Raw genomic sequence first — 26,286 nt, 5'->3', positions numbered from 1 at the left:
TGTCATTAATTCTAGATTATATAAAAAAATAAATAACCAACACTGCTCAAAGAATAATATCTGCAAAATTTCCTTTTCAAGACGTCTCAAGGAAAAAAAAATTTTGTCGTCAAATGCTGTCATGAAAATCATCAAATGTCAGCCTTGCCATCGCCATAGAAGAAGCTTCTATTTTTTTTCTTGTTAGGAATATTCGGGTCGTTTTCACCATTTTCATATCTATAAAGAAAAAGAATATGTTAATAATTACAATAAACACTATAAAAAGACCCCACCGCTTAAAATCAAAGGCACCCATTTTTGGAAATAAGTGGATCTCGGATGTGACTCAGTGTCTTATTTTCTTTTCTTTAGCTGAGAACACACCCTGACATTCAAACTGTGACCAGAGACGTGCGGTGACTTCTTATAATGAGAGATGATCCTCTAAATAAGTGTTTTTATTTATCACACCATACATTAATACGAGAAGATATAATATTGAACATATTTCATATATAATTATGTTAAATACATACATATATGAATATATTTGGATAATTGAGGGATGCGATGCATCCATTGGATGTATAGACCGCATGCCACTGATATTAACCTATTGTCACCTTCTGCAACTATTTTTTGGCATTCATTCTTTCTAGTCTAGTTTATTATATGGAACAACAAAATTACTTATGACAATCTTAATATTGATAACTCTAAGGGTGTGGCTCAAAATTAATTGATTTTTTTTAAACATACACACAAAAAAGATGCCTACAGGGGTAGCCAACCTTTTGCATACCATGTGCCAACTTTTTTCATAGACGAGTTCAGATGCGCCATACAACACAAGCACCTTTTCTACCTTCTTACATTTACGGTTGGGGTTGGAAAATAGGGATAGGGGTAGGATCTGCTTCGCTTAGGGAAGGAAAAGGAATAACTCAATCACGCAATTAAATTAATTAATTTATGCCAGTTCAAAAAACACATGTTTATTGGAGCACCAATCTACAATAGTCAGAAATGATCTCTTGGACGAGAGGGTGATCGCTGTCGTGGACCCGCTGATGGTGCTACAGCTGCCGGAGAGTCTTGTTTGGTGAAGATAACTCTGAACCACAGTTGTCGGAAGTGATGAGAGAGAGAGAGAGAGCTCTGAGCGGGATGGAGCACAGAGAGCTTTTGAGCGTTTGGATTTCACTAGTCAATGTTTGGTGTTAAATTTGTTACTGATAGCAGCAGAGAATTCTGCAAATTTGAATCAGTAATTCGTGACCTTGTTTTGCTTTTAATCAATTTCATGGATGAAAATGCTTGTTCCACATCTGTATGTCGATCCAAAGCGACATATTATATAACTTTTTGGAAATTTTCTTAGCTCTGGGAAATGTTTACATGGTTAATGAACGCCAGAAATTAATTATGTCAGAAGCATTTTGATCAGGAAAAAGCTCATCAAATTTCATTTTCAATAATGAATTTGTTTTTAAATCAACCAGTTCCATTTGTATATTACATACTAGCCATCTACATTACATTTTGTTCACTAAGTGAAAATGGGTTATAAATGCGAGTATGCAGTTTTCTTCTTTAGCAAAATCATGAAAACGACTTTCAAATGACCCTTGCAATATCTTGATTTTTTCAATATATTTGGTCAAATTGCTATTATCCGCAGCACATTCATTCTGCCCTTTCAAGTGTGGAAATTGACTCGAATCCTCATTTTCTGAGAGATGAACAGTTTTAATTTCATTTTAAATGAACTGATGCTATGAGAGCACTCAGGTGTTGAAAATATGAATATGGATTCAGTTATGGCGGCTACTTAAAAAGAATAAGTAGGCGCAAAGATGCAATGCGCCACTTGTAATCATCTAATGCCACGGTTTGGCCGCAAAAAAGTCATAACAAAAAAAAAAAAAAAAATATATATATAGCGAATATTAAGGAGAGATAGATTAGAGTTCAAAATTTAATAAATAAACACTTTTGTTAATTTTTTTTTCAGTACCACCACCAAATAGAAAAATAGTTTTCAAAAAAATCTTTTAATTATTACGTGTAATCTATTTTTGTATGATATTCATTAAAACAATGTGAAAAATTTTAACAAATCCTGCATTTATCGTATTTTCCTGAGATTCCATTTAAAACCAAATTAATTGTGGTATTGGAACTGAAACATGACTTCGGTACAGTTCGGTTATGAAGAATACAGCGGAAAACACATTTTGAAAATAGCCGATATACTGGATTATTTGTTAGTTTGGGTTAGGTTAACCTAACAAATAATCCTGTATATCGGCTGTTTTCAAAATGTGTTTGCCGCTGTATTCTTCATAACCGAACTGTACCGAATTCTCTATTTTGTATTTTGGGTACTTACATGTTTTTTGAAAGTTTAAATATAATTTTATTAAATATAAATATAGTCATCTGGTTTATTAAATTCCACCAAAATTATGCACTATAATGCCGAATAATAATAAAAAAATGTAAAAACAGTACATAATTTTTCATGATTGGCTGCATCTAGGAGGAAAAAGTTATACATTGAATTCTTACCCATTCCATTTTGATCCTCTGTCGTCCTGATTCACGCCGCTTGGAACGTTAAATGTTTCATTTTTCTTATTGTTACATTTTGAGAGATCATCACTCATGTCTTTGTCAAGCGAAACATATTCATCTGTAGAATTTGTCTGAGACTGGAATAAGAAAAATATATCTTCTATTAGTTCAATTTCAAACTTGTGTGAATTTATTGAAGATTTATACCCCGTTTACACGTGCATGGATTTACAGTGGACAGTAAGTATTATCGCGGCCATAACAAGAAAATGAATGGTAAACATGTATTATCCTGCAGTTGGCAAAATTACATGCATGAATCAAAAAAGTTTGGAAGCTTCTGAATTTTCATGCGATAGTAGGATTTTTTCGATCTGCCCTTGTGCAGTAGAACGGTAGTAGCGAACCTGCCGGCAAAAACATGACCTATGAACGAATTTTCAGGTTAACCGATTTTAACTACCTGTCAAATGGTACCATAAAATGACAACATCGCGCCTCGCTTAATCTTGATGAGATTGGAGAGACAGTCAGCAATGTGCGAGCCTTAACTTTCATATAAAAACGCTCTAAATAGATAAGTAGGTATGCGAAAATAAGGAACATTTTTCAAAATAACGTTATAGATAACGGCGATTTTTTTTAGGTAATTGAAAATGTTTGAATTTTATACGTTGTAAAAGATTTTTATATTTGTTCTTATTGTCTACGCTTATAATAGCGTTTTCGCCATATAATAGCGGTTTTTTCGATGATTGTCTATGCTCAAAAAATCTCGCTTAGATGCTTTCAAGTATTGAATATAGAAATCTGACGTTTATCCAGGGTGTACGGTCGTAACATAGAGCCGAAAAAATCTTTTTGAAAACAGTAAGCCACCCGGCAGGATCGAACCTGTATCTCTTGGGTTTAAGCCCCATCCGCGCATTATCCTCTATGCTACGAGGTGACATACTAATTGTGACAAATTTTAACTATTGGCCTTTTTAATACTTGCTCATTAGCGCTCTTCTAAATCAAGCTACTCTTGGCAATCGGTTTTTGTTATGTATGTTTGTTATGTTAATTATGTATGTTCAATAATTAGAATGGTACATTCTTTAATCTTGTGAATTATTCGTTGAATAAAAGAAATAGTTAATTAACCTATAATAGTTTAGTTTAGGCAGGATTTAATTGAATTTAAAAAACTAACCAGCACTATCTGAAAATTGCATTCTAAGTTCAACGAAAATAAATAAGCATGACTGACAAAGTGAAGTGTGCACGTCGCCTCTGCCATATACATATATATTATCAAGCTGCCTTTTGACTTATCTCCGCAAGAAAAACCAAACTGGTCCAAACCAGTCAAACTAAACCAAACAAACGGGGATGGGTTTGATAAAAAGCTTGCGGGAATGCAATTTTCGATAACTAGTTAGTGTTGTTAATAACTAAAATGAACTCAATATTCTATTTGTCTCCAAAACATCAACACCTTTATTCAAACGTCAATTATTTGATGTTCGATACCAAACACCAATAAAAATTAAAGCAACTGTAGGTCACCAACAAAAACACGCATAAACTTATTTGTATTAATTTATTATAAATGTATAAAACGACTCTATAAAACATTGCTTCAAAAAACCAACTAATGCGATTTGCGACTTACACGACAAGTGAATATAAAATGAGGAAAACCGATTGTATTAACAACCAAACGGCTCACTTTAATAGTTAGATATAAAACCTGACCCTTATCTGTTTAATGAGAAGTCATGAGAAATTCAAAATTGATATTTTCCAATAGAAGAGTTAGAATCATTAACTTCTCCCTGTAAACAGATACATAAAAGAAACTGCAATGGTAAATGATGTAAAACTAACAACATATCAAATATCGTCATTGAAACTAGAAAAATGTGTAACTCAGTTTTAATCGAAAATTGACTTTGAATGCCATCTAGTGGCCGTTGTTAATATCTACCTGTCTTGCAAATGGCATTCCAAAAAAATTGTAACTTGTATTTAACTCCATAATCATATAGTCCTGTAAAGTAGCGTTTTTGGAGTTACACAATTTTCTAGTTTCAACGACGATAAATGATTGTTTCAATAGTTTTGCTAGAAATTACTAATTTTACACTTAAATCATAAATTGACTGAACAACCCCTGGTTGATTAACCTCACAAATGTCCAATTAAGAACGTTCATGCTATTCATCTTTAGCTATTTTTAGCTGTCATGGCTGGCCAATTCTGAGGAGCTACACCCCATCAAATCCGACAATGGCCGCAAATGGATGGTACTGGCTATCACTTTGTTTTTATTGGCAGAGAATCAGTCTCTGAAGCCATGCGTCATGGGTTCGAATGTTGTTTTTTTTTCAATGTATGTTTAATCGCGGGCTCTGGACCCAATCGGTTGGGTGAATGGCCAACAACTTAACACCTATTCCTTGAAAAGACAAGCCTGTTATAGAGTGAAATTAGTAGTTTACCATTTTTACCTTTTGATATTTTAAGTCAAGAAATCAGTTGGGAAAAAAGTATAGGCAATGGTTGATTGAAGGAAATATTTTTTTTTCGTTCACTTTAATTGTTACACTAATAGTAGATAAGTACCAAATATGCTGGAAGACAATCGGACGGTGATCACAAAGATGACATTATTTAGTAACATGCTCCGATTGGACACAGGAGAATTATTGAGACCGAATATCTGTAGTACTGCCATTAAATTCCCAATTACAAATTTACTGTGGATTCTATCATTTAGTCTAACATTAAACAGCTAACATTGTGTTCCTACCGGATAGGAATTTCGGCATAGAAATATTATTGTTCATTTGGATGACTGATGATAAAACAAATGATGGCTCACATTAATTTCCAAATCGGACAAGTCCTTGTTGATGCAGAGGTCATGGTTGCATTTGCATCGGCTGGTGCAACCCATCTTGAGCTTCCGACAACCGCACAGCTTGCTGGTGCAGTTGGTCTTGCAGGAGCACTTTGTCTGCCCGTCCACCGACCGCTTAGTCGCCACCCGGCTACTTTCCTCCATAGAATTCATCCCGCGATTCTAGATAAATAACAAAAATTCCATTCAGAGATATTGATTAAAGTCGATAGCGATTCCATAATATTTTTATTATGGTAAAAGTAGTAACAATAAAAAAGAAAATGGTAGCTTGCCGGTGATGACTTGCTTTGATTAATTAGATTACATAGTTATTTGGATGGTTAATGATTTTTATATTATGCTTGTAGTAGACAGCAATACCCCATGAGAGTATTTTAGTTTTCCAAGGCGCTGCCCTCCTTCTTAAACTAGTCACAGTCTAACGCAAGGCGTTTCATCTCATTGGGCCAATGACAGTTATTCCATCAAATACAAGAAATAGTTCTCAAATATTATCAATATTGAATGCGCGTTTTGTTAACGTAACAAACTTTAATGCGTATTATGGTACAGAGATAAATATTGAAAATAATATAATATCCTTTAACACGTGTTTACATTTATCCCATATTTCCCCACACTCGAAAATTCTACCTTCTTACGGCCACACCCAGAAGGTAACCCACTTATTTTTGTGCTCCCTGGCTATTTTAGTATGAAAGCAAAATAAAACCTTTCTTCGTCCAATGGGTGTCTGCGACCAATCAGGGTCAAGGTGACTGTCGTCCTTATCGACGTCTTCATCGTCGTCCCATAGCAGAGAAGTGTTTGCGATTTTCTTTGTATTCTTCTTCTTCATTATCTTTCTGTGGCTGTTACTGTTGGCGATCACGCTCTTGAGAAGCTGTTCGTTTTCTTCTTGCAATGAGGCCTGTCAATAAACAAATGTCATGAATAATTCTCAGAACTTCAATATCATAATAGCAACAACATACATAATATTTTCACCAAAATGCTGACAAATTACAAGTATGAACTACAGTGGAACCTCAATTTTACGTGCCCGGATTTCACATTTTCTCGCTTTTTACGTGTAGTTTCTGCAGTCCCGTTTTATTTTAGTATATTTAATTCCCGGTTCTACAATTTTATTTTCCACATTTAGGACGTCAAATGTGGATCATTGAAATTTTAAGTAGCAGACACTAAACTGTTTATTTTTTTTATCCTGCCATGTACGTGCATTGCTTTTTTATAGACACGGCTACAGTGTACAAGGCCAAGTTTACACAATACTGGCGGGCGATATTTTACTATTTGTTACTTTAGCCTGAGTACACGGTATTTTCATTCACGCTTTAACACGGTTTGACTCGTATATTATGGTCGGTATTTTCATTCACGCTTTAACACGGTTTGACTCGTATATTATGGTCGCATTTTTCATTCTTACTGTTTACATCATTTTTACGTTTTGTTTCTTAAGTTGTTTTGTTTTGTTTTTTGTTGGTCGACATCCGTTCTAATAATGTCAACACCTTCAAATCAATTTATAATACCTATTATAATAAGCAAGCCAAAAATATGCACCAAAATGATTTTAAAATTTTTCAATTTCCCACTATGTACTTACGTTTTCTATATTATAAAAAATCTTATGCCTTCAGAGCCTAATGCAGAAAAATTTGTCTTAACTAAGATTTCCTCAGGACAAAACACTATGCACAAACATCATCCTTAGCTAAGATCATGTTGTCTATGGTTCACCTCGTCTTAAAGGCTTAATTACATTGGCAGACGCACAGACCCAACCCGATCCAACGATTGACGCCGACCGTCGTCGCCAGCTATTTGCAATTACACGCAACGATTCAATCTCGTTGGTCCTTGATTTGATTGGTTTAAAATAATAATAGTGTTGCTATTATTAAAAATATAGGTTCAGTGAAAACTAGATATTTCTTAGATTGGTGGCTACACTGAACGCATTCCCGCGCAATTTTACGTCAAAAAAACTGAACTGTCAGCTGTCAAACCTAGCGAGCATCAGATCTGTTAAAATTTACGCGGCCGTTTGACATTTATAGAAAGTTTGTATACTTATTGTTAATTTACATCATGAATAACTGGGCGAGCTTGAATCTCCAAACCAATTGAGTAATTCGAATATCGATATCGAATAATCCAAAGACTAATTTATTGTAGCGAGTATGGCTAGGTATATTTCAACTGGCTCAGGCGGTCAGGACTCGCCGTAAACTAAAACACTGGGTCAAAAGTTGGCTAACTGAAGAACATGCGTGATCGCCATTGAATATGGCGGGTTTTTTTACGTTCCACACTATATCTTTGGCGTGTATTAATTCGACGAGGACCGTGTCCTCGGTGATACTCCATATATATTTTTTGAGTTTTCGCCATCTTGTAGTTGTTCAGTTGAAATCGACCAGTAGAATGAAATGAACGACCGTTTGCATGACTCGCGAGCAGGCGCATATTCGGCTATTTTCGTACGCTTTCGCCAATCTTCGCTTGATAATGAATGGATCGCACGACGGATAATAGAAAATTTTCCACTTTCGTCCCGATCGCTCACGATCCTTGAAAACCACAGAGAATAGAGTTTGACAGTCGTGGCAGACGATCGGGCCAGACGCAATCTGCCAATGGAATATGGGCTTAAAGCTTCGGTCGTTTTTTCTATTGAAAATAATACCATATTGAAAAATTCTCTTTCCTATAGTTTAGGTAAATTATTTTATAATTGTTAAAAGATGATAAAAATATGACAACTGCACTTTATAAATGCAATAACTATAAATACATATTTAATTATAATACTCTTATGTTTCCGTTGTAAGTCATTATACGTGATTCTACAGGCACCGCAAGATATTTTTTTAACATGGTAACACTTTTGTTTTTTGCGCGGTATCCGCCAAACATAAGATGAGAGGGGGAGCAAAAAAAAAAAATAGGCCTGTCTACCATTGAAAAAGTATCGATACATGGAATGGGTATCGTATCGAAAGAAAGTATCGTCCTTTAAGGAAAGGATGGCCCACACAACCTGAACCGGGCCCCCACTCCCCAGGCCAGGATTTTTAAGTTTACTTAGGGTTAAAAGCAATGTGACGCTCAATATTAGCGTTTTCAAAATGAATGCTGTATTTTGAATACGTTACAAGTCACTATTGTGTTTTAGTCAAAATAGTGAAAACAATCCTATAGGTATAAAAATAAATAGGTAGGTAGATGTAAAATATATTATTTTATAGCAAATGTTAACCGTTGTCTTTAAAAAAAAACTACTAACATTTGTGTATTTAGGTAATATGAAGATTTTTGCAACTTATGTCACTGTTTTTTAAAATGTGTCAAGCAACGTTTTCGAAATATAGCATTCAAACGGTGTTCGAGATAAAATGAAGGATAATTACTGTATTTTTAGTGATTTTGTGTATTTTTTTTAATATATCTCTATATTAAAAGGTCCGCAGTCTCCATTCACTGCGGACCATTAAATTAATATTTAATTATCACATTTAAATAACATGCTAATTATATCTAATGTCCACCTGATGGGCAACGCACCAGTTGCGTTGGACGCAGTGAATGGGTCATGATACGACCCGGGTCGGTGTGTCCATTGTATTTACTATTGGTGAGTGTGCATAGTGCCCGAAGATGCCGAAAAGCGATACCCGTGTCGCAAAAAACGATTCAAATGGAATAGTACAAAACTTAAAAACATTAGAATTTATATCTATTTGAATTGCGGAGTTGTCAAGTATCGCGACATACGATAATAAAAAAATGCATCGTACTATTATTGTTAAAATGTTAAAATCGTTGAAATAAATAGTGCGCAGGCGACTTTTTTAGTATTAGAGCAAATTTGTGATGTGTGTTTATCTCACTTATCTGATTGACCCCCAGGCTAGAGCCCTGTTAGCCCCCGTTGTTAAATAATCATATATATATAACAATCAATTGTAAATATCGTTGTTAAATTATGGTTGTTTGCGAAGGATTATTTATAATTTTATTATATATCCATCGTTATCGAAAGAAATCATCAATAGCAAAATATCGATGTATCTTTCATAAAGTATTGATACTTCAAAATATCGATATTTTTGTTACGGTCCTGCACTCATGCGTAATACGGAAGGGGGCGTGTTCATAACAAAAGTAGTCTATGGTTAAGGATTCCTTAACTCTATACTCAGGATTGTCTATAGTTAAATCATCCTTTTCGGCGACTTATCCTTAGGAACGATTTCTTAGATTCTGCATTCGGCTCTCAGCTCACGAGAATACTATAAATGATAAGACTGAAACTAAAATTTCAGCCAGTATCTAGCTAATGTATTTCAATCGCGGCTCGCTCACAGCAAGATTGGAATCTCTCAGTTTCAAAACATTCGCTACCAAAATGAAGACGCAACATGCTAGTCTCTCAATCTCTCAGTTTCCAGTCTCCCATAAAACAGTGGTGCCAACATCAGTAGATTCGATGAAAAATCATATTTTCTATTACCAAAATTGGTAGCACTGAACTGAGCTGAATAAGCAATAACAAGTCAAGACGTCAAAAGTTAAATATGGGCAAATCGATATTTAATTTAAAATTTGTGGCAGAAGTTGAGAAATACTCCTGCTTGTTTAATTAGAGGCTGTCAGAATATTCCCGTGAATATATTATGGAAAAAACTTAGAATGAAGTAGGAAAGACAATGGGTTTGACAGTTTGAGGTTATGGGATTATTATTGCAAGTGGGTTTCAGTAGCGCCGTATGCGAAGCATCAGTCATTGGTCAGTTTACGAGTTCCATCAGCAACTAGTTCGTCGGATTTTAGTTTCTTCATGAGCGAAAAGACTTATTTGGAAAAAAAAATAGTACTCACCTTAACCTGAACTGCATTTTCATAGTTTTCTTGTAAAATATGAAGTCTTTCAATTAGTTCATTGTCTGTGCCAATGCCGATATTATCGCCCTTCATACCATTGAGCTGCCGCATAAGTGTGCTCACCTATAATTCATACAAAAGAAGAATTAATTATATTATGTACATTGGTTATTTATAAATTCAAATTCAAGCTGAAAATAAAAAATTCAAATCTCTTTTTATTGTTATTGCATTTTTGAAGAATCAATTTCATCTACAAATATCAGTAAGTATTACATACATGGCGCCGACAACACTATGTATGTGGAACATATATGGCATTAATATTGTCCAACGTTGTGATGTGACGTTCAAGATGTGAATGAAAAATATGTTATTGAACTTCAGTACATATTTTGATATTCCGAAAGTAGACTTGGAATAAATAAAACACATGTTTTTAAATTAAATATAAAACACATAAAAACCTATATAGATGTTGCCTTCGAAAAAAGTTGATAAAAATAACCATGTAAAAATAAGTAATAATTATGTATGAGAGACTGTTGATACGTCCTCGTACTTCCGGTCCTATATACCTGAAGTACTTTTTTGGATAATTTAAAAAATAGCCTGAACATGCCCTTGATCTGGTAGTCATGAAAGGGCTTAGCAAAAACATACGGACGTATTCTTGATTAGTCAACGGGTTTGTTTTCTAAGTAAGAGTATGCTAGGGGACGAATGATATTCGGCTTTTGCCACTTGTAATCTGTATTAAACGTAAATTTTTGTAGACAAAAAATTTATGTAATTTCATAGTATAAATTAACATCTAATAACTATTATAAATTTGTTAAAATGTATGTATCTGAAAGGAATAAAAGAGACGAAAGTCAAAGGAATTTAATATTAAGGAGTGTGTAAAAAAAAAAAAAGATGACAACACTGCTCGATTAGTCAGAAAAATCAGTCTGGGGTCGCCATCTAAAGAATGAACATCGACCACGCGACTCTCATTAACGCGATAATTAGGCTCACGAATTTCCGCGCCAAAAACTTAACCGCAAAACGTATTTTGTTCGGTTTATATTCTTAGATTACTCATGTTAGTTACACTGCCAAATGTTTTATGCTCTTAATTTATGACCTTTCGTCTCCGTATCCCGTTTTTCACTGACTCTTCCCAAAATGGCCGCCCAAGCAATTTCGCGACTCATGATCACGCGTGCATTTCATGGCACCCATGCTATTTCTCTTTCACTCTTGCATCTTTCATCCCTTTCGTAACGGCAGCCATTACTATAACATTTACGTGCTATTGTTATGACGTATTACCCTACAATGTTAAGTACCTTCAAAACTTAATATTATACTTAAGGTGACGCATCAGTGAAACGCCAAATAATTTTCAACTGTACGTGCGACGAAATTTTGGACTCGCTGCCATTCACTGAGAGAATGTTGACCCGGGAACACGTCACTTTGCTGCGTGATGGCGACGGGTCAATTAATTCTAAAATCGTGTAAAGATGACTAAAAACGTTACCCATTTACTTTAAAAAGAAAACATGTCAATGAATATATTATTATTGTTACTAATAGAACAATAAACAGAACATAAAATGGACGTATGTTGGATTTATATGACAATTAATATTTCGTTTGACAGGCGTCATTTTCACCCGCCACCCGCAATCCGCGCATCGCCTAGCGACGATCTTTTTAGACCGTGCCTCAACTAATGCATGGCCTTAAAGCTATTGGTTTGAAATTTTATATCTAGGTACATATTAAAATAATTAGTATTCTAAATCTAACATTTTCTTTTTACCAGCGGTTTGCAAACTTAGTAAAAAAAAAGTTCTTAATTAATTATTTATACCATCAGTTTGGTAATAGTCTACTTGCATTATTCCCTTTCGTTCTAACATCCATGTCCTATGCTGACAGTTTCTAAAGCATAAGACGTGGGACCATTGTGTAAGATAATTCTACCAGTTAACCAAAGAACCCGATCATGTGTTTCGCTAGGCCAATTGACTATTAAGATCGAGCTAAATGTTTAGGCCTCCACAAATGCTCTAACATGGACACCGGTATAGGACCAGTGTCCAGGAGTGTATCACTGTCCAAGGAATGAACACACATTATATAAGGTTTTTTTTTTTTAAATTGTGAGTTTATCTGAAGAATTTGAAAAATCAATGATACATATTGATAAATTAAAGCACTGTAAAATTTACACATTCACATTTTCGTTCTAACTTCTTTATTGAAACTATAAAGAAAATATCTTTCTATATCAAACGTGACTTTGAATTTTTGATTTCTTACCTCTGCAGATCAAGGGTATCAGAATATTTTACCATAATGGAACAATTTAGCTCTGATGCGATTTCTTCTAATGTGCTTTAATTGCGCAGGAGAAATGTGATTATTGTTACAGTCGCTATTCTGGACTGCACTTACATCAAGATTATTTCATTGCTTTCTCTCTCGCTGCCACTGTGACTATCTTTTTTCTGTCAAAACTATTGATCTTCATGCTAATGTGGTATGTTAAGATAATATCTTATATGCTAAGATGGTAACATGGAATAATAAATCAATTCATGATACCCATGGCAATGTAGATACATATTATGTTTATTTCTGATTCTAGTCAAGAGTCGTCTTAATGTGTCAATGTGAATGTGTTCGCCACTGATAAATACAATGAGACATACCGTTTCTTCGTACTGCCGTTCAATCTCCGACAACTCCTTCCTGTGTTTGAAACTATTTTCTTTGAGCTTGTGTTCGATGTCAGCCAATCGGTTTATGGCTTCCTTGTGCACGAGTTTGAGCTCTTCAAATTTACCATCATCCTGCTTGTTCCTGTAAATGTTTCTCTGGATTTCACTCTTGGCCTGAGCGGCGATGTCAAACAGATATTTGAGGGCAGATTTGGCGTCCACCATTGATTGCAGCATGTCGAATCTTGCCGCCTCTGTGAAGAACATAATTAAGTATTAGAATTTCAATGAAATTTTATTCCTTCTTCTTTCTGTGCCGTATCCGTTATCGAACGAGGCAATCGATCCAAACAATCCATAGAACAAGAATGATATGAATCTATTCATATCAAAGACCCAAATAAAGCTACAAAAATATAAAAACCTTTTTGTCCGTGTTTCGGTGACTGTACATCACTGGAAAGCAATTTCTGTTGCATGTCAGCGATCTGTGCACTCCTCAAATTAATATCCTCTTGCAGAGTCTTAAGTCCTGGATCCGACGGATTGAGCTCCTTGAGCTGTTCCATGTGACCAGTGAGAGAGGCCCGGTCCTCCATGAGGCCTGCTAAAGTGCACTCCACTGCTGCCAGTGATGCCATGACATCCAGGTCTTGCTCTATCCGGACCATGATTTCCGTTTTGCCCGTCGTAGGTTGACCGCGCCGCTTTTGAGCATTCTGCTGACGCTCCAATGCGTCCTGTTAAGACACAATGAGAACATAAAGAAAACCAATTTAAGAAAGTATCCACAGAATCCAAAATTGATTATCCTGAAATGACTGGCTAAGAGATGGAAGCATCACCTTGTCAATCGTAATTTTTCACATATTACACAAGATCATTGAATCAGCAGAACATGAACAGATATTTGAATGAACAATTCACAAATATGTCTAACGTGTACTTCACACCGTAAAGTGAAAACAATGATGTGGCTATAAAGAAACCGCCAACTAACCAAATATAATTTGTCCTCTGACTGTCAAATTTACACACTAAAAAGTTCCCAAAATGTCATCTGTTTTAACATTAAAATTTCATCAGGCTCCCTCTTGCTAACTTTTTACCTAGGGTGCCCATACATCGGTATTTGATATCTGTTTACCTATTTACGGTAATAGTAAGGTAATAATAAAGGAGAATGGTCGACCTTGAGTCTCTTGTTGATAGCGACGGCTTCCTCCATCTTCCTCTTCATGACATTCTGCTGCTTGGTGTGTTTGCTCTCCATCCGCTGCATGTCGTTCTGTCGCTTGCGGTCCAGGTTTGACAGCTTGACAATCTGCTGTTCGTTCTTTAACTTCCATGAGCGGAAACGGTCATTCTCCGCTCTCATTGTTTTAATTAATTTCACCTTGGGAAAGAGATTAACCTTTAGTCTAATTTCAAATATAAAAATAAATACAGACGGATGACCGTAATATTAACATGACATACTCACACGATATATTGGAGCAAATCCTAAAGATGTCGAAAAAAACCTTCACTACTAGACGGAATGTACAAGAAACTTATACAACCTCCCTAATTAAGGTTGATAAAGCAAGAAATTAGGAGAACGGACTGGTGTCTGCAAACTTGAGAAAGACACTGAAGCAAGAAAATTTATTGGCTGCTCATATATCGTCGGTGTTTTGTAAAAAGGGCGAATTAACCAAAATGCTACTTTACAGGAGGAGGATTTTTAACTTTTGACATTTATTTGTTTTTTACCTGTAGATGATTATAAATATCTAACAAGTTTATAATAAAGCTTAGAAAGAATACTGTCATTATAATAGGTATTATTATATAATATTTTAAAAGGCTTAATATGTCACATTTGCTTTTTATTTCGTAATTTTAATTAATTTAATTTTAGTCGATTATCGTTTTTAAGTACTTTTTACAAAACACCGACGATATTGTATTCAGATTTTTTCTGACACCAACAATGGATGCACTCAAAGGAAAATTTATTTACATTCCCATAATTTCTCATAAAAAGGTCTGTTAAAATAACATCGAATTAACATTGACTCTCTGAAGGCTGATATGCAAGGTTAGAGCAAAAATGGTAAATAACTTTTTTATTTAATTTATATAGGTACTCACTTTAGCAGCCTTCATCTGGTGAATTTCGTTGTTTAGTATATTAATCTTAGATTCATTCTTCTCTTTCATCTTGATGAGGTTAGCCTGGTGTTGGCACTTTCTCTGCAGACTGGATATTTCATTCTCCAAGGCTTTGATCTTCTGTCGGCGCTCGTCCACCGAGCTGGGATCCTTGGACTTGGTCTGCGCAGTCTTGAGTTGCTGCATGAGCTTATCTTTCTCCGCCTCCAGTTCGTTGATCCTCACCTCGCATTCTTTCACGCTCTCGTTGTACGTGGTCAGATCTTGGTTGTTGGTCGACAGTTTTTCCGCAAGACTCATCTTGAGTGCCAGCGATTTCACCAAATCTTGCAGTTGATTATTTCGTGATACCTGAAAACATAATTAATCTGTAATGCAGTTGACTCTCAATTTATCGGGAACCTGCTAAGCATAAATGGATTACCAGCGTTGAAAAAAGGGGGAGCCTTGAGCTATTAAATTCACACTGATACCAAACCTAAAACTTGGAATTAATGCCTGAATTCCCCATCACAAACTTAAGGCTATACCTCAGCTGAGGCATGGTCTAAAAAGATCGTGACTAGGCGATGCATGGATTGTACAAATGACGCGAGCCGAACGAAATATAATTTGTCATAAAAATTCAACATGCGTCCTTTTTATGTTATGTTTATTATTATATTCGTAATAATAATAGTATATTCATTGACATGTTTTCTTTTTCAAGTACATGCGGAACGTTTTTTAGTCATCTTTACATGATTTAAGAATATATTCGTCAGACGCCATCACAAAACAAATTGACGTGCAATCAGGTCGACTATCGCTCTCCGAATGGCAACGCGGCCGAAATTTCATTTCACATACAGTTGAAAATTATTTGCCGTTTCACTTATGTACGCTCTTAAAAATAATCAGAACCAGATCGAAACTGATTGCTTCTTTTTATGTCGCTTGTGCCTAGAAAAAATTATCTAGCTAACCTAAGATGAAATTTCGCTAAATAACAGAAAAATCTATGACCTTGCATGCGGCGACAATGCACTGAAAAACTAAAAGAAAAATGTAACAGGATCCAAGAGATATTTTTACATGGCATTAGGATTTTTATTTTTAAAAACAAGGACAGGCGGAAGGGGTGTTATTATACACAAAATAACAGGTGTTGGCATAATGCTGTAAAAACCATTGTTTAGGTAACCTCCCCCGTTGATCACGGGTCGGGACAGTCGGTAAAAGCAAAATTCCGCGATCAACGGGGGATTTGAAAACAACATAGGAAGAAGCAGAAGGTTGAAATGATTCCAAGATTACCTGCTCAAGAGCGTGCGCTTCCTGTTTCTCTTCGAAGTCGCTCTCATTGATGTCAGGTGCACATACGCCAGCATGATTATCGTCTCCGCTGCTCTCCTCATCGGGCTTCCCTTCATCCTGATCATTGTGGATGAGCTGCAAGATTAGCTTGCCGCACTGTTTCTGCTCCGAGTGAAGATCAATTATCTTAGACCGCATCTCACGCATAGAATGCAGGGCCTCCTCCCTAATGCTGGGATCAGTATTGTTTAGTTTATCCAAGTTATCTATGGTCTGATTGCATTCTTCTGTTATTTCAGCGAGGCGTCTTTCGATCTTGTCCTTGGATGCCTCGGCGAGTAAGGCTTTTTCAAATCTCGTCGTGTGCTCGGCCAACGATTGTTGCAGCATGTTATTGAGATTCTTGTTCTTTTCAAGTACTTTTTCATACTTTTCGGAGAGATCAGCGTTCTTTTGTTTCTCTTTGCGTAGCTCGTCTACAAGAGTGCTGCCGTTCTCGGAAACTTCACCTCCTTGATTGAGCACTTGCAGACGAAGCTGTTGCACGAGACTGTTTAGTCTAGAAAAGTCCAAGGTCATTCATTGGTTAAGATAAATCAATAATTCATTACAAATTTAGATATGTCTAAACAGACTGATTTCTGGAATGTTTTTAGTGGATTGAATTGAAGCATTATTGGTGGCTTGTTTATACCACCCATATAATGTGTACCATTCATGTCGAATCTTAGCAGCCTACCTCTGCCCCTCTACACTGGTACACACCTACCTATATTATGCCTTAACTAGCAAGCTTAAAATAAAATTTATGTAAGTATGTAAAGAAAAAAAAAAAAAATTCGTAAACAGAGCATATTGACCACATAGTAAATGTTACATAACATAGACTTTTCGCAAGGAATGAATGTTAGCCATACACTGAATACATTACATCCCTCTTGATATTGACAAACTATGTACATGTAATTTTTGCAAAACATGGAATTCAAGCCCATATTCACGGCTTCAGAAACCTACGTTCAACCAACTAATCCACCACGGTAATGAGTAAAACACCAATTTAACCTAATAAACTAAATCGTAGTTTTTTCAAACGCACGTTAAGTCTGTAGGGTCAATACCCTACCATCCACATGACTCGGCAGGAAACCATTAATTTATAATTACAATGTACCTTGCAACATAACAATGTTGAAATAGTAGAACAAGCGATTTATGTGAATCAATCAATTTTTAACAGAAAGCTAATTTAGCAAAATAATTAAAGTAATCAATTATTTATAATTTACAAAACATCATGATATGCACAAAATTGTTTATATGAAAATCAATCGTGCCTAATAATTAAAAAGTGCTTAATTGTCTAAAATTAAAATCAATTATTTATAATTTACAAAACAATCATGCATTACACAACAAAGCATGATTATCAAAATATTCAAGTAGTGATAACAGCATTTTCTATTGTATCGAATCACTATAAAAACACTAAGTACATGAAAACAATATGTCAGTCAGTTATGAAAGATTTAACCGTAAGGTTATAGTTCCGCTCCGCCCGATCGACTTCGCAATTTCTTATAACGCATACACGTGCTTCCACTCAGCTAAATTATAAATCTGTAAACTTACCTGTAATAATTAAATTAATATTTATTTGGAAGGAGATAATAAAACCAGGGTTCATTTAATTCACGCATCACTCTTCTTATTATTGGAGTCAAACAAACATACCCTGCCTGTTCCCTATTTCATCTCCTAACAAAAAGTCCAAATAACATTACAAACAAATAAATAAAGATCTAAATAATTATTACCTCATGATCTCAGCAGCCTTGACGTCTTGGTTGACAATAGGCTTATTCTTGATGCGCCTTGCACGGTCAGCGTATCGGAGGGTACTCATGGTCTCTTCGATATTATAGTCCGCCGGGCTTACACAAGCCAACATCATTGTCATGGAATTCCCTCCTAGGGAGTCTATGACAAATATACACTATGACTGAATGCAACAAAATATTTGATTACAGGTATTTTAATAATTTCTACGACATCGTGAAAATTAAAGCAGTACTGAAATATACAGCTGTCGCATTTCTAAAACAAATTTGTAAAATCTGTGTAAAGGTTTCTTCCATTAAAAACTATGATATAAGAGAGCGAACTGTGCAGCTTTTTGTTATATTATTGTAAAGTTGCAATGTCGGACGACTAGATATCATCCACGTGGTGTATACTGTATATGGTGGAAGTACAGGATGGTAGCAAATCCTGGGAAAATGCAAGAACACTGACGAGTGACAGGGATTCATGGGGTCGATACGCTCCATGTTTTGCGGAACAGACATTGACAATGGAAAAGAAAAATAAATACCTTGAAGCAATCTTGTCAATTTGCTCTCCCGAAACGTGATGAAACCCCGTACAGCGCCTTCTCCCAATGCAGAAATAACATTTCCAAGAGCCAGCAGTCCTTGATTGATTTTTACCCCCTCCTTGAACCGATTGCCGGTGGCTTTAGTCTTTTTTGATCTCTCCGAACCAGCCAAATCCACTAAATGGAATTTAGATGTGGTAGTTTGATTCCTGGATTCATGACAAATAAATGTTTTGAATTTACATAGTTACAGCACCACTTCCACTACAACAAAGAGCATGATTACTCCACACAAGGATGCGTATTTTAGGTGGATTCGAGGTTGTCGGTATTCTCTCTTACTTACTCGGGTGCACACACTAGATTTACAAATGCCCATTCAAAAAAAAATATTTTGGACTGTACATAACGACACATGACAGCATGTTTTTTTATATATGTTACGTGCAAAATTTCCCTATTTTGTCGCGGAACGATATTGCCATGGTGTTGAGGCAGGCAAAAATATAAGTTTATTATGCAATCGCGGGCCGTAGCCAGAACATAGAGATTGGGCGTCCGTGAGCGATATCACCCCCCCTCCGTTCTAAAGTTCAATGATCAGCATACTGTTTACATAACAGTGAGTATTTGGATCGGGACACGCCGGAGATATATGAACAGGACCTTCTGGCATTTTTTAATGACTGTGTATAAAGTTTAATTTTAAATTGTATGTCTTTTAATTACCGTAAGATTAAAATGCGGTTTTGGAAAATTATGAAACGCATCCCTAATTTTTCAACGTTTTATGCGATATTTTAGATTTAATTAGTGGACCACATAGCATAATAATTACAAGATAAAAATAACTTTTTATATACGACGTTTTCAAATTTTCTGTTGAATTATTATGCTCAATATGCTCAAACTTGTACTTGATATGAAGTAAATAAAAAACAAACAAACAAATATAGAATACTGGAATGTCATTTTGATTTCCATAGGAACGCACGTATATATTAATAATTTAGTTGCTAGGACCACCCACTTAGCAACCAATAATAGTGGATTGGATTACGGATTTCTTCCGAAATAACTTTTCATACAAAACAAAATTAACTGAAAATGAATTCAATTCTACTTAAAGATGGCTAAAAGTATTAAAAGAATGCATTGGCATTGTGTTCTGATATATTCTAAAAGTTTCAAATGTCTAGCTAGTCGGGAAGTTAGTTAAAAATCGATTACAAGATTTGTACTGTATAAACAACCACGGGAGAAATAAGAATACGAGCTAATAAAAACGTTGTAAAAAAGGAACCTGAGCATATCCATTCAACAGGATTTGAACATGTTAACACCCGAGAGTAAGGTAACTGACAAATGTTACCATGGTAACGGGTAAACACAAAAATTTTGTGGGCAATGAAAGAACTAATAAATAAATTCCTTATATCTACATATTCCTCAATTATTGTTTTTGCTACTATTGCAAGAGCCTTTCACTTGTCCGCTTTTAATACAATTGATAATAAGGAATTATACTCACTTGTCTATCTTACTCTCTTGGATAATAAGTATTGTGAAAATTGCATGACTGCGACTGGACTGAGCATTCATGGCGGTAGCCCCGGTTGCACGACCCTGAGATCCTCGAACCAAACAACTCATCGTCTCTTCGGCAGATGTCACTTTCTCTTCCGTCAGTCCTGCAATATAATCAAAACCAGAGCTTTCAAAATCTACACAGTATTTCATCTGTATGAATTTAGATACAAAATCAAAGTATCTACGATAATAGTATCACCGGCCTTCTGCGCGCTCTGAAGCGGAGATGGCAGGCCGTGATAACGTCAAGGTCAAAGCGGGGGTGGGGGACAGAAACGCACGGGGTATTTGGTCAAGGCTGGTTTATTTCATCGTATTGCAGGGTAGTCGTTACAGATACAGGTTATTGTCGTCGTTGGCGGTCGGTTGGTAATTGGCGGGCTGCAACGTGGTGTCGCGGGCTTGGCTGCTGGGGCTTCGCATCCGAGGCGATGCTCGCTGTCCGATGGGAGGTAGGGTCGGGGCTTGCGGCTTGGCGTGCTGCCGATGTCAGATGTGGTCTTTTTGGCGGGCTGTCCGGAATGCTGGCTTGGCTTCGCGTCCGAGGCGAGCGAAGGCGAGAAGAGATTTTGCGGTTGATGCTGTTGGTTCGGCGGTTGATGTAAGAGAGAGCTTTTTGCGCGCGTTCAACTGACAGGCGGCGTCATGTTCATCCGTCGGTCGGGAACCTCTCTGTTTTACCGACGGATTGACTAGTGGCGGCGCGAGCGGCCGTTTTTGATAGACCGCGTCTGTTTTGGCAGGAGTTTGACGAATTTGAATTTCAAGGAGACGGGTTCCGCTCGGCCGAGGGTTGCGATCACCGCGAAGAGTGGATGTAGGCTGTGGTATTTTGGGAAATATGATGGTTCGGTCCGCCCTTTGAGGTAGTCTCCTGTGGGAGATTTCCATCTGGTATCAATAGCATACACAAATAATATTAATGTGTACCAAATTCGCAAAATCATGTGCCGCCAAGGTGTAAGCATGTGGGGTAGGAACTGTACTTTTTTTCTAACCAACGAAATATTACACAAACTACAGTGAAACCCAAGGCCGACTATATCCAGGCCGTGGCAGTGAATGGCGAATTACGATGGTAGTGCTATGTTTCTGCGGCTTACGAGTAAATAATTAAATGTCATTTTTAGTGTAATGTTACCTGGCAACACGATCCCTCGGTGATCCTCTCTGATGTCTATGATGCTTTTATCCCGCGCCTTCACCGACAGCAGATCATACAACTGCTCCTGGTAGAGCTCCATGAACGACACGGTCACCTTGAAGTCAAACTCGTAACTGTGGCGTTCGATGAAATTGAAGATGTCGCACACGGCCTGCGGGATGACGCCCGCGCCCTGCGCGTCTTCGCTGCTGCCTGTGTAGCCCGTGCCCATCGAATATGTCTTGCCGGATCCTGTCTGACCATACGCCAGGATTGTGACATTATAACCTAAAATCCAAATAACTGTATTATAACAAGGGGAGTCTCATGAAATTATATTAGAACAAATGAAAAATGACGAATTCGGAATACCAATTGATACACCCCTGTTACAGGCGGGCTTCTCCCGGTGTAAAATAATCATTTAGTAGCTTAAGTCGAAACGTAACCCTGACCTCTAGAAACGGCTTCATAAAACATCTAATCTGATTCCTTGCTCAACCACGTAAGTATTTCTTTTTAATTTAAAAAGTAAAAATGATGATGGATGAAAGAGATAATTTTAAGACTAAATATAAGGATTTAAATATAATAAATTTTGCCGCGCATTGTGCGTGAAATCCTCGCGCGCCGGCGCCAGGGTCAGGCTCGTGATTCGCCGAATCAAAGATCACGCGATAAAATTTGGCCAATCACGAGAGTCCTTTTTTTTGCTGGATGGCGTCGGTACGAGGAATTTAAAAAGAAAGAAAAAAGGATGTTAGTAAGCGTCCCCTTTCCGATAGGTACGGACCTGACGACTACAACTGTAAAAATCCCAAATATAATTTGTAAAACTAAAAATTAAGAAAATGTAAAATATAAACAATATCACGTTACGAGCACGAAGGACTGTGTTTTATTTACACTCCAACCGTTTGAATTTCTTTTTTTGTGAATCCGGGGTTCGATGGACACCTGAGCTAGCCGCTGGAACCCCGGGTATCTCACTATGTTAATAGTCTAATATGAATAATCGGTCGAGTTTGTAGGAAAGGTATCTGTGTCATTATGATGCCCTCTCTCTTCTTATCATGCGATCAACATTACATAATCACATAACATAGAATAGTATTATTTTATGTCTTCCATCTTAAATTGAGAATAAAGGAATACTTTACTTACTATATAATACAGATTACATCACATTCTCAAATTACTCTTTTGTCAACACACACATTATGAAGTAAAATAAATTCGGTGTTATATTTTATGATAATTTAATAAAATATTATATAAGGTTATAACGCGGGGGCCTTCGAATACTTTCTCTTTCACTCATTCGGACGTCACATACAGCACCGTCCGGACGCCCCCACAACCGTGCGCTCCCACTACCAGGCGCTCCCACCACAGCGCGCAGAAAACTTTATCACACAGACGGCAGAGAAGGGTTCGCCTGTTTAACTATATATGACGATGTTTGACCTTCAGTTATCAATTAGAATTTAGTCGAGCTTGACTTCGTCAAGAGATCTAATTCACCTAGTTCACCACGGTAGCCTTGCTTACACTCTAAAAATGGATAAATTTCCTCGTAAAGTTGTAAGCCACAGAGTCAAGTGAGCTATTCGATTGAACTAAGTATATGGTGTGACTATGCCATAGTTCTAGCATTATAAATTACCCTGCAAACTTATTATACTTGCATTGTATCAAATTATTGTAATGTAAAGAGTTAAAAGATAAAATATACCATACACACTTTGATCAACCCACGAATTATAATTTATAAAATATAAGAGAGAAGGAAGGAAGAGAAAATTCCACCACTTACAAGGTTCATTTTCTTCACTCAATAAATGCTAAAATGATAGACATTTCCTCTTTTAGTTCATGAATTACTTAAATATTTATAGTACCAAACAGGATAATAAATGTAAAAGATACCTTTAAAAAGCTTTGAGACCAGACTCCCAACAGCCGCATCATAAAATTCCTGTTGGCCAACGTCCGGCGGGAAGACATGGTTGTATGTGAAAGCGTAATCTTTGATTTGGACCTGCGGTTCTCCCGGAATAGTGATGAGGCAGCTATCGCAGCCACGGGCCGTCTCTGACTCGACGAGCGGCCGAATCCTGATGGCCACTTGCACTGTGTCGATGACATCTTTATCTTCATTACTCATCTGGAAAGTTCGCCATTGATATAAATTATTATATAAATAATCTGCTTTCGACTCGGTTTAATTAGATGCGCGGATTGGTACTATGATGGTCACTTAATAACTTTAAGATTTTGCGAGGATGGCACTGGCATAGGGATTGGGTGGAGGTAGACTGCGGACATCGGACTGTTAGAGTAGAAATTTTGTCAGTTATACTTATTTCTTTTCATTGAACTAATAATACAAATTGATGATGGTGTTAGTTAGTTTTTAAATTCAATTAAACCCTGCCTAAATGAAACCATAATAGATAAAAAAATATTTTTCCATCTGTGCCCATCTCTAAATGGCAAAAATAAAAGATCGCCCACCAATCGCGTCGCACAACTTTGGCCTTGGCCACTGCAGACATCTATATAAATAGAAATTCACATGTGCATCTGTACCTCAATACATAATATTCATTTCCATTATTGACATGCATTTAATCAAATGTGTTAAACTTTAATACTTTTAATTAAATTTTGAATATTACATGTTCAATCCTAAGATCATATGGGCCTCCACAGAGTGGAGGTTTGTATTAACAGATTTTTGGGTACTGTTCGGTTATACGGAATACAGCGGAAAACACATTTTGAAAATACCCGATATACTGGATTATTTGTTAGTTTGGGTTAGTTTAAGTTAGGTTGGGTTGGGTTAGGTTAGGTTAGGTTAAACTAACAAATAATCTAGTTTATCGGCTATTTTCAAAATGCGTTTTCCGCTGTATTCCGTATAACCGAACAGTACTGATTTTTGTTATTACAAGAAATGGATGTTAACCACTTGCTCAACCTATTAGGACCATACTCTGCCTATAAACACACATTGAAAACAATGTGTGTAGCGCCAGACCCAGGATTCAAACCTGAGACCCACGACATTATAAGCCGATACATTGGCCGCTCAACCATAGTGGGCATACCACTCGAGTATGCTGTTATGTTTGTCGTTGGTAAAGGTTCTTTTAGATGTCAATTCTGTTGTCCGTTCAGTTGAGGTTTCCGTTTTGGTCTATCCAGTTTTGAAATGGCGGTGTGTTTAGAGTTAGACAATCAGTTTAGTTGTCAATTCAGTTAGGACTCGGTGATGTACCTATATCTGCGTATGTTTATCCACTAAAAATAAATATTATTTTTACAATAACGTTCTAAACATATTGATATAATGCAGTAAGTACCTACCTATATTTGAAGAAATAATATTTCCATCGAAATTAGAAAAGTTGTATGAAAAATACGGCAACATAGTTATTGACACGTCAATTTCACTGGAAACTGTAAAATCTGCTACAAAAACTGATGGAAAACCCATACAGTCTTGTCTCCGTTTCGGTTTCAGTCGGTCGCTTCAGTTTTGCATTTACATGTCAATTTAACTGACAGCTCGACTGAACGGAGGCTGATCGGACAGCAAAACTGATCATTTAAAAGCACCTTAACCTTTTTCGGTGTCACTTTCATATTATATAAAACTTCATTTGCAAACAATGCACATTGCACTTATTCGATGTATTTGGACAATGGTGTTAGGAAGCATTCAAACAATAACTTTCTGTACAATCATACGATTTATTATCAATGAACTTGTATTGTAGACGATAGTGTACAATATAGTATATTATAAGAAATCATTATTAAATGGCATTAAATAGTAATTACCCCGCAATAAAAATAATGTAGGTAAGTCAGAAAAGAACCCTTCCTATATTATGCTGGTGCCCATCAGCACGACTCTGTAACTGCAACTATGTAAGTGATGCATATTTTTATGTCAAATTAAATAAACAGAATCTTTTACACACCCGTAAACATAAAAAATAATATAAACGACAACTAACTCAACCCACGGCAGTCGTTTTGGTATTATGTATGTGACATTTCAAAACTTACAGCGTTTGTTGTTGGAATTGATATTGTAGATAGCCTAATTAACGAAATACACGCATGTACATTTAATATTTTTTAATTGGAACACTCAAATGTGAAAATGTCAGTTATCACAAAACAAATAAATAAGTTATTTTATATAAACAATATGACAACGATTGCCTAAACTCAACCGTCAACTCTTCTCCACCAAACGAAACTTTGAATTTCAACGAACTTAAATTTTGGCCATAGAGTAAAGAGCATGGATAGATATTATCTATGGTAGAGATGGACCCAATGGCGAAGCTATGTCACGCGAATGTTTCATTTTGAAGAGAAAAGAAATTACTATTTTATATTATATAAAACTGTTTTTTTCATAAAGAAAGTTTTACAAATAAATATATACCTATTTAAGGCTATCCTTCAGTTGAGGCATGGTCTTTTTAGAACGCGGCTAGGCGATGCGCGGATTGAGCACATGACGCGTGCCGAACGAAATATAATTTGTTATAAAAATCCAACATGCATCCATTTAATGTTATGTTTATTGTTATATTACTACTAATAATAGTATATT

The 26,286-nt window shown here is 36.2% G+C and overlaps 1 protein-coding gene across 1 annotated transcript; it reads right to left on the bottom strand.

Moving 5' to 3' along the window:
- Klp3A (kinesin-like protein 3A) lies at positions 1 to 25,934 on the bottom strand. The gene is made up of 16 exons (XM_085948230.1): positions 25,728 to 25,934; positions 23,574 to 23,811; positions 21,642 to 21,932; positions 20,442 to 20,601; positions 18,908 to 19,119; positions 18,351 to 18,513; positions 16,534 to 17,092; positions 15,217 to 15,588; positions 14,273 to 14,476; positions 13,505 to 13,820; positions 13,072 to 13,334; positions 10,361 to 10,486; positions 6,183 to 6,380; positions 5,429 to 5,629; positions 2,554 to 2,696; positions 1 to 219 (listed from the first exon to the last, which is right to left on the bottom strand). Exons 2-16 carry the CDS (start codon positions 23,809 to 23,811, stop codon positions 132 to 134), a joined length of 3,534 nt encoding a protein of 1,177 aa, XP_085804356.1. The 5' UTR covers positions 25,728 to 25,934; the 3' UTR covers positions 1 to 131.
- Between the last annotated feature and the right edge of the window lie 352 nt (positions 25,935 to 26,286).

Source organism: Rhyacophila brunnea, unplaced genomic scaffold (assembly GCF_057557595.1).
Source record: "Rhyacophila brunnea isolate RB1 unplaced genomic scaffold, BYU_Rbru_1.0 scaffold_20, whole genome shotgun sequence".
In the NCBI taxonomy this organism is placed as follows: Eukaryota; Metazoa; Arthropoda; class Insecta; order Trichoptera; family Rhyacophilidae; genus Rhyacophila; species Rhyacophila brunnea.
The sequence above is the reverse complement of the archived record's forward strand: the minus strand, read 5'-3'. Positions and strand labels throughout refer to the sequence as shown.